Genomic DNA, 17,557 nt, shown 5'->3' on the forward strand with positions numbered 1-17,557 from the left:
TTGTAAAACAGATTTAGTTGGTGTCTAGAGTTATGCGTCTATCAATCACTGGGAGTTGTAACAGTGGGTTCCCTGTCCTGCTTTCATGATCCCTTTCATTTTAACATGTGCTACCCTCCTCAAGCACACTTAATTACTAAATTCTGGACATAAGATCGAGTGAAACAATCTGCATCCAAATTTGAATATGAAATTATGAGGAAGCAGCATATCGGCGCACCAGTACTGCACAACAGAGAGGTTTTTGCTCAACCATATAGCCATTTGCACCACTGGCAGGATGAATTCAACTTTCAACTGCCGTTCTTGTGGTAACAATGTTCTTCACAACAGCACTGCTGAAGAGACTCCCTACCAGCTCCAGACCAGCTGATCTGTAGCTCTGAAAGAGGGCAACAGGGCCAAATGACTAAAGGTGTATACTAATGCAAATGTCGGAAAACATCAAGCTGTTGCTGACAAATGACTTTTACATGTACAGCAAGCATTTGAAATAATGCATCATCAGGGGGACAACTGCAAGAATGAAACAACTGACCAAAGTATCGATAATTCATACGGCTGATATGACTTAAAGCTGATTGACTAGAAAAAAGGTGCAGTACTGAAAATAGAGATTTTATACACACTACCTATACAAAAATACATCGCTTTATTTCAGATCGCAATGAAGTCCTTCCTTTAGACAAACATCGTAACTCTGGATCAGGCAAAAATCACATCGCCAATGGAAGATATTGTGGAGTCCAACCAACATGTTTGGAATACGACAGCCCCAGCGTTCCCATCCTGACCTCACCTAAACATCAGCCACACATTCAACAACACACATCAATCAAACAAAACGAGGAACGCTGCTTCAAAATGACCAGGGTGATACATAAAACATAAATAACATTACCGTAAATACATTACCACAAGCTTGACAAAGCAGAATAAAGACAGCAGATTATAAAGATACAATCAATGGGGAAAAGGTCATTTTGCTTTACTTTTATGCATTAAGGAGAGCCTGGGAAGCCTTTTAAACAGGACCGGAAGAGGTGTAAACAATGGTTTATTAATGATTATATCAGGCTTCCTGATTATTCCCCCTGACTGGGGAGGATAATGTTGTGACAATGATAGTAGTGGACAGTATAATGTATCTGAATTAGACCACATTGCTCTCTACATCACACTGCGCGTATTCTTTACAGCAGCACTTTAATTTGTAAAATGACATCGACGTCAACAACTGCGTTGACTGTGTAGGCATTTTGCACATTAGCATTGAATGACATTTCTTTCAAACTCTTCCAGACTGTGCGGTGTCAAAACTGGAACACTACTGGAGAAGATAGTCACTCTAAATCCCTTCTGGGTGGGTTACAGTGAACTAAGCTAAAGAGTCCTCAACACATTGTTGATGTTGCCTTGACCAAGGCACTTAGCCATAGACCGCTCCAGTTAACCGTGGAACGTGTTTGAGTGTGAAGCCGGGCAGGGCTAAAAAACAAGGACAGAATTTGATTTGACACAGGTGTATTGTTGTATTGCTGTATTTGATACAGCTCAAGCATCTGGTGCCTCCTAAATATTGCACTTTCAAAAGAGGGAGATGCAGCGTGGAAGTTAAATACTAGATAGACAAATAGTGATTGTGCATACAGCCCTCATGATTAGGAACTAGAAAGGGGACGATAGATTGGCGCTGCCAGGTAATTGCAGGAGTGGATTGGAAAAACTGAAGGAGTGTCACAGAAGCCCCTTCTGAGGCAAAAGCGAGGCCTTCCATTTTCTATTAGTTTGCATCACTTCGCCTGGAGGTTGCTTAACTCCATGTCTTCCTTGCGGCGTTTTTGCTGGGCGAAGAGGGAGCTGAAGGGGTAGAGTTTGGCTTTGGCTGGGTAGCGCTGGCCAGCAATGTCCACCTCATAGTCCCCACGGTTGATGAAGTCTGGGGTGATGGGTGTGGGGAGCCCCTCTGGGCCTGGCGGCGGAGATACGAAGCCAAGGCAGACGTGGCGTTCCAGAGTGTAGCTGTAGGCGCTGCTAGTGGTCGTCCCAGCTAGCTGACCGTTACGGTAGATGGGCTCGCCCCACCACGGCCACAGGTCCAGTTCAGTGTCGTGGTCCTCTAGAACCAGCATGACAAATCGCCGAGATGGACCGTCCTGACGCTGCTGCAGCAAGGCCTCACGACCAAGGAAGTCTGTGTCCTGATGGAGGCATAGAGACAAGACAAGCCAGAAGGAAGACGTGGCAGAAAATATAGGTGAAGAAAGACGAATGTGGGAAATTGAAAAAAGTGGGGGTGAAAGAGAAGAAAAAGGGCAAAGTAGCAAAGAGAAGAGGAGAAAGTAGGAAGATAAAGGAAGGAGCACTGTTAAAGGTGTTTCGGGACATGGTCTACAAACAATTAAAAATCTACAAACACTGCACAGGAAAGAACTTTTCATTTCATACATTTCTTCGATAAACTGTACAGTAAAGACATCGACTCATCTGAAAGCAATCTGTGAAACCAATTTTACACTGTGAGGTCCAGTCATTGATACTGTGTTGACATTATTACTGTATATGTGCAGCAGACAGCACACCTGTTGTTACCACTGCTGGTGTAAAGTGCCACCTGTTGTGTCTGCAAGTGCAGCTTGGTGACAATCGTATCTCTACGTCCTAGCAAAGATTATAACACTGATGTTTTAGGTTTTAGCAAGGCAGATGGCATAGTACCTTTTAATATTCTCTCTCCGTTATGAAGTAAAAAATAAAGTGCAAAATTTAAGCAAGAGCTCAATTGTAAATCTGTTTGGCTAAGTCATAGTGTAACAATGTAATAAACAGAAATGCAATGCATCAACACTCTATTTTTGCTGAATAGCTATTCATTACCAAGTTACCTTGGTAACAGCAAGGACTGCTGTTACCAAATAAAAGGCTTTTTGTAACCCAAAACCAGAAAGCAGCAGTCAGAACCCCCACTGGCTGACATCATACAGTTTGATGTGTTTACATGCTGAAATGGCAACAGACCTTGTCAAATTTAACCCTGAACTCCCGTCCACACTCCAGCGGGGTGGTGAAAGCGTCAAGGTCCTGACCCCAGAAGGCAAAGAATTTCTCTATGCGTAGGCTGCGAAGCGCGTAGTACCCGGAGTTACGAATCCCGTACTTCTGACCCACTGACATCACTTCGTTGTACACATGCAGTGCATACTGTGGAGAGCAGAGGGAAACACTAATGTTAGATTTGATGTACTGTTCAGAGGTTGATGCATAGACTGTATGACTGAAGACAAAACATCTGGATCGCCCCCTGCTGGCTGGCTGCAGTATAGGTCATAACTCCACCCCCTCCATGTTAGCTGATGGGACATGGGCCAAACTAAAAGATCAAAGTACACGTCAAATACCTTTTTCCCAAAGATGGTTTCCGTAATTTAGGTAGTTTTTATCATGCTGATGTTTGTTCAAGTGTTAATTTTTCTGATAAGTTTGGTTTTTATTAATTATTTGATGCTATAAAACTGGGGTAAAACGTCATGATTGACAGCTGTGACTGAATCGCGAATGGTTGGGCAGGTGTATGGGCGGGACTTTGACACCGCTGCTCCACCGCCCGATCACTACTGCCCAGGATCTGGTCCAAAACTACAAGATGGCAGTGCCCGTATCCGGGATATTTTGGCTTCACTTTTGTACAGTGAGAGGAAGTGGAGACGCGTCCTCCATCTTTACATACAGTCTATGGTAGTGAAAACTACTTTACTACCACTTCACCAACCATCCTGTGGAATGGTGACTGGATACATATTTGTTTTTTAACAGAACCCGTAAGCATGGACCGTTCCTGCCTCATCTCCGCACATTACAGGGCAGGCCAATAGAACTAGTTCCCTCGTACAAATACCTGGGATTTATATTGGAGAAAGACATGTCTTTTAAATTGTGTATTGAGCAGTTAATCACTAAATCGAAATTAAAGTTGGGCTTTTACTTCAGAAACAGTTCCTGCTTCACACTGAAAGTCAAGAAAAAGTTGGTTGAATCTACCTTCTTGCCAATTTTAGACTATGGAGATGTGTTTGACACTCCACAACGTTGAAATCTTTGGATTCTGTGTATCATTCAGCACTGAGATTTATAACCCATGCTAAGTACTCTACCCATCACTGTGTGTTATATAAAATGGTAGGTTGGCCCTTACTCAACACAAGAAGGCTCAAACATTGGTTTTCCTTTGTGTACAAATCAATAACTGGACATACTCCTTCATATTTACCTACACTCTTAGCACCTAGTAGATCTGAACATAATCTAAGATCAAGTAGATACATACTGTATGATGTTCCACAAACTAAAACAGAGTTTGGAAAAACTGCTTTTTGTTACAGTGCTCCAACTTCATGGAATGAGTTACAGAATCAGCTAAAACTGCAGGTTTTTATTTCACATACTGAATTCAAGTCCTGCCTACATCAAATATATCAACATGTTTGCGCTTGTTTTAAAATGTGATTTTCTGTTTTTATTTCTTATTTATTTTTGCTGTCCATCCCTGTCTGTCTGTTATTTGTTGTATGTTAAAGTGTATTTTTATGTGCTGCTTTCTTGGCCAGGGCTCACTTGTAAAAGAGATTTTAATCTCAATGTGATTTTTTCCCTGGTAAAATAAAGGTAAAATAAAATACATATTTGTTTTGTGTGTGCAGATGTGAGCAGGACGCACCTCTATAGGCATGTAGAGCATGAAACCTGGTTCTCCAGTGTGAGTCATACTCATCACTCTGATCCCATTGGCATAGCCAACACTCATCTCCTGTAAACACACACACACACACACATACCATTCTTGTCAATGTAGGGTAAATAACCATGTATAAACAGGTACTTGTGCTCTATTAATGTCCATTTAAACTAGATTTTGTTTCCTACCTTACAGAACATGGAGGGGAAATGGTCAGGTGTCATGGAAACATAGGACAGTTCAGCCAGAACATCCATTGCACGAGGTCCAATCAGATTTAAAGCTGTGGGTCAAGAATCAAAATGAAAGACCATCTGGCTAACAACGTTCAGCTTGAGTTTGGTACTTTCATCCTACGGCTTCCCTGACTCAGTTCACAATTAATGTTAATACAATAACTCATAATAATAGTATCCGTTTAAAGTAGGGGTGCACGATATGAGAGAAATATGCGATATGCGAAAACGTTGTTGAATATGGCGATAACGATATTACTTGCTATAAATAAACAGATATTGAAGTGTACTCATTTCTGCTGCTTTCAGTATTCTGCTAAAACACAACAATTGCTTGTTGAATTTAACAATTGCTTTTGGAATTTAAAACAAATAAAAAGGAAATCACTTCCAACATTCTTTTATAGAACAAATTGAACATTGAATTGAACATAATACCACTGAAAAAAGTGCAGTTTTCTAATGATAAAAAAAATCTCAGTGTCCTTTGCAATATGTCGCAGCCTTATGCGATATGTGTATTGAGCCAGTTAATATAGGAATGACGATTAAAAAAAACAATAGATTGGACAGCCCTAGTTTAAAGCATCATTTCCTTTGCATTTACTAGCTATTCCTCTAGAACATGGCCAGGAGTAGTTAAGGAGTTAAATCTTAAAATATAGAAAAGATAGTGTGTCTTCATAATTCTTTATCAAAACTTGAGCTCATTCTATCTGTAACTTTTTAGGAAATGAATATCAGCATCAATGAATATTTTGATCATTAGCGTAGGGCCATACTGTACGATGCCATGATAGAGCTCCTCAGTTGGTGTTTTTAACTTGCATATAAAAGATAGCAAGTAGAACTATTGTTCACATTTCAGGACAGTAAAGGTAGTTACATCACACATATACAAATTAGATTTTGGACATTTAATTAACCACCTCCTTGGTCCCCCTAGTGTCTGATTTTAACGCTGAACCCAATATCAGGCTACTTAAATAACTGGGTGAAGAGCAGAAAGTGGATGTAGGATACTGCTGGCCTTTTATACTGGTGCATTGCTTCCACCCTTTAATATTATTGTGTGGGCACTAGATGGCGACATCACTGCAAGACCTCAACAATGGTGCTGTGTGCTTACCAGTGTACTTCCAGCTGACATCCTCTAGGTGCAGGTCTGGGTCATTGGGCATGTGTTTCTTTATCCAGGACCAACAGTGGACCTGCTGGTCTGTCGGAGAGACGATGAAGAAGCTGGAGAAGGGAGAGAAATGTGAGTTGTTTTAAATGGTCAACTGCATGTCTGCAGTATTATTTGCCTAGGTGTTACAAACCTGTTCTTGCTGAGGCGGGCCACGCTGCAGTCGTTCTCATAGCCTCCCCTCTCATTCAGCATGCCGGTGTGGACGATATGTCCAACAGGAACATCCAGGTCGTTGGCACACAGATGTTGCAGCAGGTCCAGAGCCTGGTCCTTTGTTGACTGGGACATCAGGACAAACCACAAGGTTCAACTTAAATTGCTTCATCACAGTGGGTGCAGTACTCATGGACTGAATACATAACTGCTGCATCACTGGCTCCCAGTTGGAAGAAAGAAAGAATTGCATAATCTGCCATTTAAACGACAATTTGCTACAATGATGGAAAACACATGTTGACATCACTCACTAGGTGTGACCAAATAAGCAATGTATGGTTAGAGGCCTGAACCTACAAAGTGCAGCAACAGTTTTCCGCCTTATGTGATTCAGTGTTTATTAACCACTACAAGTTGTCCATAGTGCACCATGACTTACAGTCAGTTCAAACTTGGTGAAGGAGGACATGTCGATGACACAGACGGCTTCTTTGCAGCATTTCACTTCTTCTCCAACGATGTCAAACCAGTCTGGCTTGTAGAAGGTCTTACTCTGGTCCAGAGACAGCAAATCTACACACACACACACACACACACACACACACCAGTTTTTTTTTTTTTTTAAATCACTTGGATTCTCGAGGTTTACTGAAGACTTCAGGATAAAGAGAATGTAGCGTGTTGCTGGTGAGTAATCTGTACCTTTTCCTGGAGGAACAAAGTATTTGGGCCTTTCAAACCCATGTTTCTCCATCCAGCGAGCTCCCTGGGTGTCCAGGCGGTCATACAGAGGGCTGGTGCGCAGCTGACGCCCAGTCTGAAAGTCCCAGCGAGGAACTTTTAGTTCGTACAGCAGGGCTGGACACAAACACACACAGACATATTAGAAGCACAGACATAATCATAACGAAGCAAAACTGAAAAAAAAACCTTGATATCACCATAATACTTGACTACCTTTAAAGGTGGTGGAAACTATTATTATGAATTTGTGACTTACAGTATAGGGTGTTAATTGTGCAGGTGGTGCTGCTCATCTTGAGAAAACAGCTCAACCGTACAGTGAATAACTTTTTTACTACCTTCACCACTGTATGCTGTTGTTAACCAATCACAATAGAAATGAAGGCTGTAGTTTTGTTGGCCTCGTGTGTCTGAACCTTTAGGGCGCTGACACACCAACTCGTCAGACAGTCTGACGAGGTCAGTGACTCGAGTCTGTTCGGTGTGTTCCCTGCCGTCGTCCGTTGGAGGAGCCTTTATTTTGGCCGACCTGACATGCTCAGTCAGAGACAGGGCAGTCGGGACTCACCTGGAAATGGCGAGCGGATGAGCCTCTCAAAATTTGACGAAAATCTTTTAAACTGACCTTCTGAAATGAAGACAGATTCAGCAACTGCACGGCCTATTTCTCGCTTAAAATGTTTTCAGAAACACGTTTCGGTGAACTATTTTAGTACAATATGAGATCGTATTCTGAACAAGCCGCCATGACAGTCTGGCTGAGAATTTCCGGAGAAAAAAGAACCACATGACGCGTTTGTCCAATCAGCTGCCGGTTTTCATTTTCTGGGAAACAATACAGAGAAGCGTTCTCTTAATACATCCATGGAAGCGCCGCCTGCTGCTATGGAGACATATTACGTCTCGCGCAAGCGCAGAGCGCACGCTCAAGTCGGCGTCGCCTCAGTGTGTTTTGAGGCTTTTTTTTTTTTTTTTACCTCAGGGACCCGACTGATCAGTCTGACTGGCTTTTCTGCCGACGGTCGGCCGTCTGGTTGGTGTGTAACAGCAGAGAGAGCAACAAGTTAAACGGACTGCAGAGTCGCCCTCTCTGCTCTCTGTCTGCTAAGACCGCTTTGCTGGCTCGATGGTGTTTTAAGCCCCCAACCAAGCCTTCAAGGCAGCGCTGCGACTGTCGTCTTCAAGGCACCTAACCCTAACCATTGTCTAATCCTAGTGCCTTCCAGGCACAACAGTGGGGGCTTAAAACACCAAACACCTGCTGCGAAGCGTCTGCCCTCAGCATTTTCGGCAAACTTTTTTTTTTCTTTTTACTTTATTGACAAATTAAGTCAAGTTTCAAATGACTGAAGATATACATAGTAAGTTATTGTTACATTATGTTGTTAATAAATGTTTTAAATTTGACAATGTAGTGTGGTACATTGCGAACAAAGGTCAGATATTATATTGAATACAAGTCTAGTCTAAAAATGGCATAGCAACCTGTGCTTTAAAAAAAATGTATGCAAAAATCGAGAATCGAATCGAACCATGACCTTAGAATCGAAAATGTAATCGAATCGAAGATTTGGAGAATTGTGACACCCCTACTAAAAAAAGACCATAACTTTGGAAGGTACCCACTAGTTTTTTCTGACCGAGACATATTTTCTTCAACTGAACTTTAGCGTGCATTTTTGCACAGAACGAGGAATGTGGGTTTTATCTCCCATCACTTACATTGGAATCTTGCTAGGATTGGATCTCTTCATTGCCAGTATGAACAAGAGGAACAATTTGTGATCAATACCTCTTGAAATGTACATATGGCCATGTGAGTGGTGTTTTAAGATGCACCACACATATAAACTGTAACAAGAGCTCACTACTCACGCATGACCTCCATTACTCTGTGTCGCAGGAAGGTTCGGCTGCTCTGCAGGTTGCCAAAGCGCTTGATGTCCAGTGGCCACACATTGGCAGTGGGGTAACCATAGGTCATCCACTCTGCCAAGTACCTGAATACCAAACCACAAAACATGCCATTTGTGCTTTATTGTATTGCAATCACAGCATATTCAGATCAAATAGCTGATCACTGAAATTACTAAACTGAGGCTGAATTATTTTCAAAGTAAAATACATTTCAGACACCCTCCTAAATAATGTATCCACGTGCCGAATACAGTGCAGTCTAGTCTTCAAGTACATTTGCTAATGTTTGTCCTCACAAATACCGTAGGCTATGTTCTAGCAAATACAGTTTTACCCATGCTTACTTGCCAGCTCCTCCAGCAAAGGACAAGCCAGAAGAGTTCATCCCTGCCAGCACGTAGTAGCCAGAGATACCCGGTGTCTCCCCCATCAGGCAGCGCATATCAGGGGTGAAGGACTCCGGACAGTTGACCAGCTGATGGATCTCAGCTGATTCAAGACTCGGCATTCTCCTCAGCAAAGCACTGAGCATTGGCTCTGGAGGTAGAAGTCAAAAGGTTTATATACAATCTCTTTCAAGACCTTCTTTAAAAAAAGGTGTTATGTACACATCAATATATTCAGTGTTTCCCGCAGCACTTTCCAGTTTGGGCGGCCTGCCTTAACAACACGCGCCTGCCGCCTTAATTAAGTCTTCAAAAAAAAAAAAATTGAATATCCGCCATGTTACTCTGTCCTGTTTGAGTGGCTGTAATGTACAAGTCGCATCAACACAATCACAGGAAACAAGGTAACTGTCGTTTATTCACATTTAAAGGGATACATCGCCATTTCACCGTCGCGTGCGCGTCGGAGTTTGTCAACAAATGTGCGGTAGCTGGGGCATGCCCGGGCAGAGACGGGGTGATGGACTTACCAGAGCGTTGGCATATGGCAGGTAGAGAGTATTTCTATATGTATCTCTGTCCTGTTCTTCACATCAGTGAGGCTTTCTTCTCTTGTTTCAACAAAGTGAATACATGACAAAGTGACTGGAACTATCATCACCTCTCGCGCGTGGATTCTCAACGTCCCGGCTGCTGTTGCCCCGTCTTTGAGACACAGCTGTTGTCAGTTTTTTTTTTTTTTTTTAATCACTACACGCGGTTCACAATACACGGTTAGTTACGTAGTTACACACAGTGAAATTACATGTCCTGTTTTTATTTCACGCATACTATCTGCTTTGAGTGAGTGAATCTATGGGCTGAGCTCTGTTATCTCAGAGCTGGTTGTTTTGGAGAAGAGATGTCAGGCGAAGTGAAAAAGAGCATGTCACGGAGGATAATGGGAGCCATGCCAGTAAAACTGTTATAGCACTTTTTTTTTATATAGTTTAATGAGCTTAAAATTGCACATTTTTGAAAAGCTGGTTATTTATTAATTATAAATTATTATTGAAATGTAATACTTAGTGTATTAGTGTAGTGTGTAGTAACACCCCCAACCCTACCACCTTAACTAACAAATTTTCTGTGGGAAACACTGATATTGCATTGTCAAATCAGTAATCCTTTTCTATAATTATCATTAACAAATTACACTATGATCAAGACAACTGTTGAACTAAAGCAAGCCAGTCAGTCTTATTATTTGTCAGCATTTAAAGCCACATTTCCCATAAACCCAACTGCTTCCTCCCACATAAATTAGGCTTCTACTTGTTTCCCTGAACCCTCTGTATATTTTTTCATTTCAAATAACTGGAAAACCAAACACTCTAATCGCTGTAATTGCCTTTTCCCAACCACCACCTGAGGTTTTCCAACACGAAAGCTGACCCAGTGGGTCAAATGTCACAGTACTATGTAAAACCACACTGCCAATAGAAAGTGAAAGATGTGAGGGACTCTTATTGATACCAAAATGCAGCACTAAGATCATAAACTTGTTTTCGTGTTTTTAATCACAAAATTGTGAGCCAACATGATAAAAGGGCAAACTCTAAAGACTTTTTTCCATTCATGCCTTCAAGTATCAAAATCATTATTGACAGGAGGTGAGCTGGTGTCCAGTCCAATATACTGTATTTCATTCATATATATTCTTGCGACACATTCTAAACAAATGTTAGGTCATGTGAAAAAGAACTATAATTACAACACCCAGTGACAGATTAGTTTGACTCTCTGCCTTGCTTCACTTCAAGCCTGGGTGGTGATATGGGGATGTCTTTACAACAACAGTCAAGATGTATGAGGGATCTCAGGTTACAGATCACAAGGCCAAGGCCAAAAGACAGGTGTGTGTGTGTGTGTGTTTACATGTCTGAGATGTACTTTGAAATGACATTGCTTACAGCTAAATTAACAAAGACACTATGACTTTAAACTTGCAAAAAAATATCCGAAATGCAATGGAAAGAAATCTGGGGTCATCAGTACAGGAATTACATTGGGCCAGAAATAGAATAGCCTAAAATAGAGATACTCAGTCGGGGGCCATCCACACGGAGACGCTTTTTGGTGTAAACGCACATGTTTTTGCATCGTTTTGGCCGTCGTTTAAACGTACTGCCTTTTTAAAACCTGGTCCCAGGGTGAAAAAATTTGAAAACGGCGCCCTTGTGTCTTCGTTTGGATGGCGAAGTGGCATACATGTGTATCGATGATGTCATCGCCACACCCCTCAACCTCTAGCCTTCGACCTCTTACCCCGCGACGACGTCTCATAACAACAATGGCGGACTACATGCTTGTGTTCCTGCTGGAGAAGATATTGAGCCTGTTAGGGTTACTAGGGCTGTTTGGTTTCTTCTTCTACTGTCTGTCTGTATACAGCGTGCAAGCTTTACGCGCATGCTCCACCTCTTCTTCTCCGTTTTTGGTGAATTTCTGTAGCTGTAACGGTGCCACCTATAGGACTTGAATATGAAAGAGCGTGTTGAGTCAATTACAAATGCATCCGTTTGGACACAAACATTCTTGGAACGACCAGGCCCATGGCCAGGGAAGACGGGGAAACAATCAAACAATGACCTGATTCTTCAAACATTTAAGAAGTACTCTGCAACTACATTGTTCTTTGGACTCTTTAGGAAACAACTATAAATGTTTGAGGAAATGACTTCACTCACAACAGTAAAGTACAACTCAGACACCCTACCGTTATGCAAAACAAAACACACCTTGTGTCTGTGCTACATTACTGACAGATGAGTGGATCAACTGATGTGTCTGCCTTTTGATAACTTGAATTTAATTTATGATTTAAAGCTATCTTCCTCCCTCCCAACTCAGCCTCCCATCCCTCCATCCCTCCATTACCAAAGTGGTCCCAGTCCTCCTGCATGTTCTGAATCTCCAGCTGGTTGCGGCCCTCAGTAAAGATGGGTTTGGGGTTCTTCTCGAAGCCCCCTGACAGAAGGCCTCCCTGCCATGGTCGTGCATATAACCTGCCGTCCATATCCATCACCACTGGAGACAAGACACAGGCTCAGTAAGATCACCTCCTCTGGGCTTGTAACCTCATGTAACAGGCATGAACATGCAGAAAAATTTACTTTGACCGTAAATAATGACTTTGATTTCACATGTATATTATCAATCAATACAAGGAGCCAAGCGGCTAAATTATTTCACAGTAAGGAAGACATTCAAGTCAATACATTTAACTATAGGCACACCTTCTATCCTCTCTCTCACAAACACACACTTATTCAACATGCAGTCACAAGAATCAAGGGAAGTTAAGTTTTATGGTGTATTTCAAGAAGTTTTCCTTCTCCAGTCTATAAATGCAACATTACTGGCACTGACATACACTCCACTGTAATGATGATAAAACTACTCGTTAAACTGAGATGTTGGCTATAAAAAATAATGTGCAAACTATAAAGGCTTTCAACCACAGAGTAGATCTTGTGTCCCTGGGTGTTAACTAGGAACTTCATCTTTAAAGAGAAAACTAGGGGACAGGCTGGGAGATGCTTGTTGCAGTAATATACTGGCATTATATTTAGCTGACAAAACTGTAAAAGTGACTGCAATTTGCTGGTGCAGAGGTCTAAAAAGTTAATTTTCTAGTGTGAGACCTGGCGTGTTGGGTGGAAGTGGCTCCTGGAGAGGTTTGGTGAGGAGGTAGAAGTGTTCACAGCCATGAAGAGGAACTGACACCTTCGTCTCACTAGCCTGGCCCAGCTCGTAAGCCCACTAGAGACAGACAGAACAAATATGTATATCTGCTGCTCTGAACGCAGGTATATTGTGTATATTGTGCCAAGTGCCAAACATACCAAATAACATTAGCTATTTAGAGTAGGGACTCAAACTCAAAACTATTGACTAAAATTGTCCCCTCAGCCACCCCCATTAAACTGGCACTGATTCCACTAACGTTGTAAGAAATAATACACAACTAATTCCCTGTGGGAGACTCTGCATTCTGGTCTGTAAATCCTCTCAATTTGTTTAGTCATACTGTGTTTATCTATTAGCACAATGTAGGCAAGAATCAGACAAAGATTTTTGTTCAACTAAGGCAGGAATAAAGAATACATTCCTAAATGCTTACAAAGGATTTCCCTCATTAATTCATCGATCTAAGTTAGCACTGATATTGCTAATACTCCCAGATTTGTATCCCACTCCGAGGTTTACCTGTCCAGCACAGTTGACAAAATATTCACACTCGATGGAGCCACGATCAGTCTCGACCGCCGTCACTTGACCCTTCTCCACCAGAACCTGCTGAACAGTGGTTCGCTCCAGGATCTGAACCCCTGGATAGGATGACAAAGACAAGGAGATGTCGGAGGAGGCAAACACAGAAAGACATTAGTTCTAATTGTCCATTAATGCTCAATCAAAGGCAAGTTGTGAGTTACCTCTTCCAGCCGCAGCCACAGCCAGGGCGTGGTTAACATCAGGTGGAGACACCACAGCGTCTGCAGGGAGGTGGAGTGCCCCCACCAGGTCATGAATGTTAACAAGAGGGTGAAGTTTGGCCACCTCTTTGGGCTTAATGATGTTACAGCTGATCCCCATAACCCTAGGAATAGAGATAAAGATGAAGGACTTATACTAATACAGATGTTAAACTATAAAAGTCCATACATATCTAAACTTGTTCCAGAGCTCTGACTCATTTGAATATTTGATCAGATCGGTGATGTGGGCTGTGTAACATAAACATACAATATAATTTTTTTAAATGACAGCTGCCATTATTTCACATTTTGATGTGAAGACAGGATTATTCAGCTCGGTGTGTAGATGTGTCTTTGTGTGTGTTTTTCTACCAGCAATAAAATAGTCCAGTCAAAGAAAAAAAGTAATCTTGCAGCATTATGCCACCACCAGGCAAAACGTTTGTATGTCCTGGAGTGGCCAAGTCAGAGTCAAGACCTTAATTAAGTCAAGCATTTGTGGCTAGACTTGAGAAATGGTGTTCACTCAAAGTCCTTTTGCAACAGAACAGAGCTTGAGCAGTTTTGTAAAGAAGTGTGAGAAAAGTTTCTGCGTGCCCATGTGCAAAGCTGTCTCATCCACAAGCAGTTAATACTGCCAAAGGTAACTCTACTAAATATTGACTTGAGGTTTTAGGGTCTTACTTTAGTCGGGATGCCAGGCGCTTCAGAGAGAGGAAGCGATCCTGATTTTGGGCCAGACACAGAGATCCAGTGTTCACATAACCTGAAACACACATACAAATAGGGCTGGGCGATATAGAGCAAACAAAAAAATCAAACATCAAAATATTTTTGACTAAATACCTCGATATCGATTCCGCAACGATATTGTAGTGTTGATACTATTACTATATTTACACAATGAGATTTTTGATAAATAATCATCAGTAATGTGGATATAATGACTAAGTGGGTAAAGGCAAATAATAGAACAGTTACAACAGTCTGGTATGTTCAGAAAATGACATCACTTTACTGTAATGCAGCCTTTAAAACGAGGAAAAGACAACACTTATGTCATATTACAATATCCAAAATCTAAGACGATATTTAGTCTCATATCACAATATCGATATAATATCAATATATTGCCCAGCTCTACATACAAACACACCAAACCACATATTATGTGACTCAGCAGGTCCCAAACTACTCAAGGCTCTTCCCTACTCAAATACTCTACTTAAAAAAAGTAAAGCCAAAATGATAATAAACCTCAAACTAAAGGGAATTATCATTCTAGCTTTGGAAAAGGCCAAAACATACGGTAAGTTGTGACAAGGAACAACAAAAGATGTCTTGGACTTCTATAAGAAATGGCTAGTAGCGCATGCCTCATGCAAATGTTTTAACTGCATTACTGTAAAAATGACTGTAATGAAAAACAAAGCTATGAGTAGCTTGCTTCATTGTCTGAAAATGATAAGGGATGAGGATGATGAGGGATAAAGGTTCAAATGGTAGTAAAATAGATTAACAAATAGTTAAATTAGATAATTAACAGGTAGTTATATGCATCTGGAAAATGTTTAGGCAATTTATTTGCAGCAAGGATAATAATATGAATTTCCCCTTGGGGATCAATAAAGTATCTATCTATCTATCTATCTATCTATCTAATATGAGTCATATAGTTCATCATAGATCATATAGATAAGTTAAATATGAGTGAAAGCGGAACATGTCAAAGTGGCTGACCTGTTTTGATCCCAGTCTCTTCCTCCAGCTGCAGATAAAGACTATTGGAGTAGTTTGCCATTTGACACTCTATGGAAATAGGCTTGGCCACGCTGACAATGCCAGCACACAGTCTGGTTGTTCCTGCACCAAGCCTGCCAACAAGATAACAGGACAGGCAATACAGCATTTGCAGAACATTATCCAATCAACAACTCTTTTTACTAATCCTCTATTGCCTCTGAATGTAGAAACTGTCTATATTCCATATCCCTGCCCTATCTTTTAAATAAACATGTTAAACACAGGAAGGTAAGAAACTGTAATGTTAGTAGGCCTAATTAAAGTAGATATGAGAAATGGTAAATGAATGCCACCCCCATGTGTGTGTGCACATGCATATTTACTTACTATACCAACCCTACAGAAGTGAGTGTCCCACTTGGGCCTCCCCACCCACGAAAGTCTAAACACGCCACTCACGCCAGTGACCCCCCCCCCCCCCTCCCCTTAAACTTCAAACATCCCCAACAAATTAAACTACATGCATGCATCTCACCTGCCCTGCTCCAGCAGCACTATATCTGTCCAGCCCAGTTTGGCAAGGTGGAAAGCTACTGATGTTCCCATAATACCTCCTCCACAGATCACCACGCGGGCCTGGCTGGGCAGTGGGAGCAGCTGGGAGTCTCCACTGACAGCCATACAGTGCGGGGAGGTCCAGAGTCCCCTGCCGGCCAATTTGTACCCCGTCTGAGGAAGCAGCAGCCGGGGGAGCAGAACAGGGGACAGAGCCCTGGAGCTCCGCACACAGCTGCACATAGCTGTGCTTTCTTCAATCACAAACACACAAACACATGTCTCACATACGGGTCATGTATTCAAGAATCTAAGGTTATAATAAGGTAGCTAGCTAGGTTAAATTGTCGACACTCAGTTACGTATGCTGTATGTCAAGTTGTTGTTTTTAACGTTAGCTCGCAGGTTAAATACAGCATTTAACACTTTGCAACGAAGACGGGGCCTGGCAAGCCAGCATGGTTAACTTAGCTAGTCCTTGAGATGTCACAATTATATTACATGTTAGCTCGAAGTTAATCATGTAACGTTAACGTTAGTTAGCTAGCTACCACTTTAGCAGCAACTGTACGTACTACAGTACGTTATCTCTGTAAATTATCCTGAACTTTATCTTAGAGGTAAAACGTCTTGAGCTAGTGTTAGCGAGTTAGCTAACCTGTACATTCGTTAAGTTTTGTAAAATTTCTTGACATGTTTTTTGAGCTCCTATGATTAAAGTTAGCGTTAGCGTTAACGTTACTGGTAGCTAAATTAGCGTACATAGCTTAGGCTATCGAAAAGCTAGCTAGCCACAGATGTTGATTATTTACCTCAGTAACGTTAGCTAAACGTCAACCGTGTTAAGAAACATTTTCCCTGACGCTTCCTTCATTGTTTAAAGCGACATTAAACTCACCGAATCAGCCAAGTCCAGACACTGTGATAATCTAAGGAATTAAGTCAATACTTATATACTGTTTGGGTACAGCAGTCAGTACCAATGTCAAAGTAGCTACAATCACAACTGGCACTTCCGGTCTAAAAAATAAAATCCACCTGCCTGTGGAAACGTTTTATTGTTTTATTATTTACTGACCTAGCTAGTTAGAGGGACTCGTTAGTTGACTAGCCCGATTTAACTTAGATAGGTTACGGTCATGAATTTCCACAATACTATGTTTCTGCATTTGGGGAAGCTGAAATAATTGTGTTGGGATTCAAAATAACTGTGTCCTAACATTAGGTTGGGAAGGCTCTGAAGCTTACCCCCTTGGTTGGAAATAGCAAGCAATATACACAAAATGTATGTGCAGCTGGGCCATAGAGGAATGACCACTAAGGGGCGCCAGAAGCCCTCTGGAGCACCAGTGTATTTGACCTGGACACAATAGAAT

At 41.6% G+C, this 17,557-nt stretch overlaps 1 protein-coding gene across 1 annotated transcript; it reads right to left on the reverse strand.

Moving 5' to 3' along the window:
* Positions 1–633: 633 nt before the first annotated feature.
* On the reverse strand, positions 634–17,189 carry pdpr (pyruvate dehydrogenase phosphatase regulatory subunit). The gene is made up of 18 exons (XM_078265208.1): positions 17,080–17,189; positions 16,162–16,435; positions 15,624–15,757; positions 14,568–14,649; positions 13,842–14,005; positions 13,615–13,736; positions 13,050–13,167; positions 12,283–12,432; positions 9,322–9,514; positions 8,936–9,060; positions 7,019–7,174; positions 6,756–6,889; positions 6,291–6,439; positions 6,098–6,210; positions 4,921–5,015; positions 4,715–4,804; positions 3,019–3,201; positions 634–2,201 (listed from the first exon to the last, which is right to left on the reverse strand). The coding sequence occupies exons 2-18, from the start codon at positions 16,422–16,424 to the stop codon at positions 1,794–1,796; spliced, it is 2,679 nt and encodes an 892-aa protein (XP_078121334.1). The 5' UTR covers positions 16,425–16,435; positions 17,080–17,189; the 3' UTR covers positions 634–1,793.
* Positions 17,190–17,557: the final 368 nt, after the last annotated feature.

This window comes from Sander vitreus, chromosome 1 (assembly GCF_031162955.1).
Source record: "Sander vitreus isolate 19-12246 chromosome 1, sanVit1, whole genome shotgun sequence".
Lineage (NCBI taxonomy): Eukaryota > Metazoa > Chordata > Actinopteri > Perciformes > Percidae > Sander > Sander vitreus.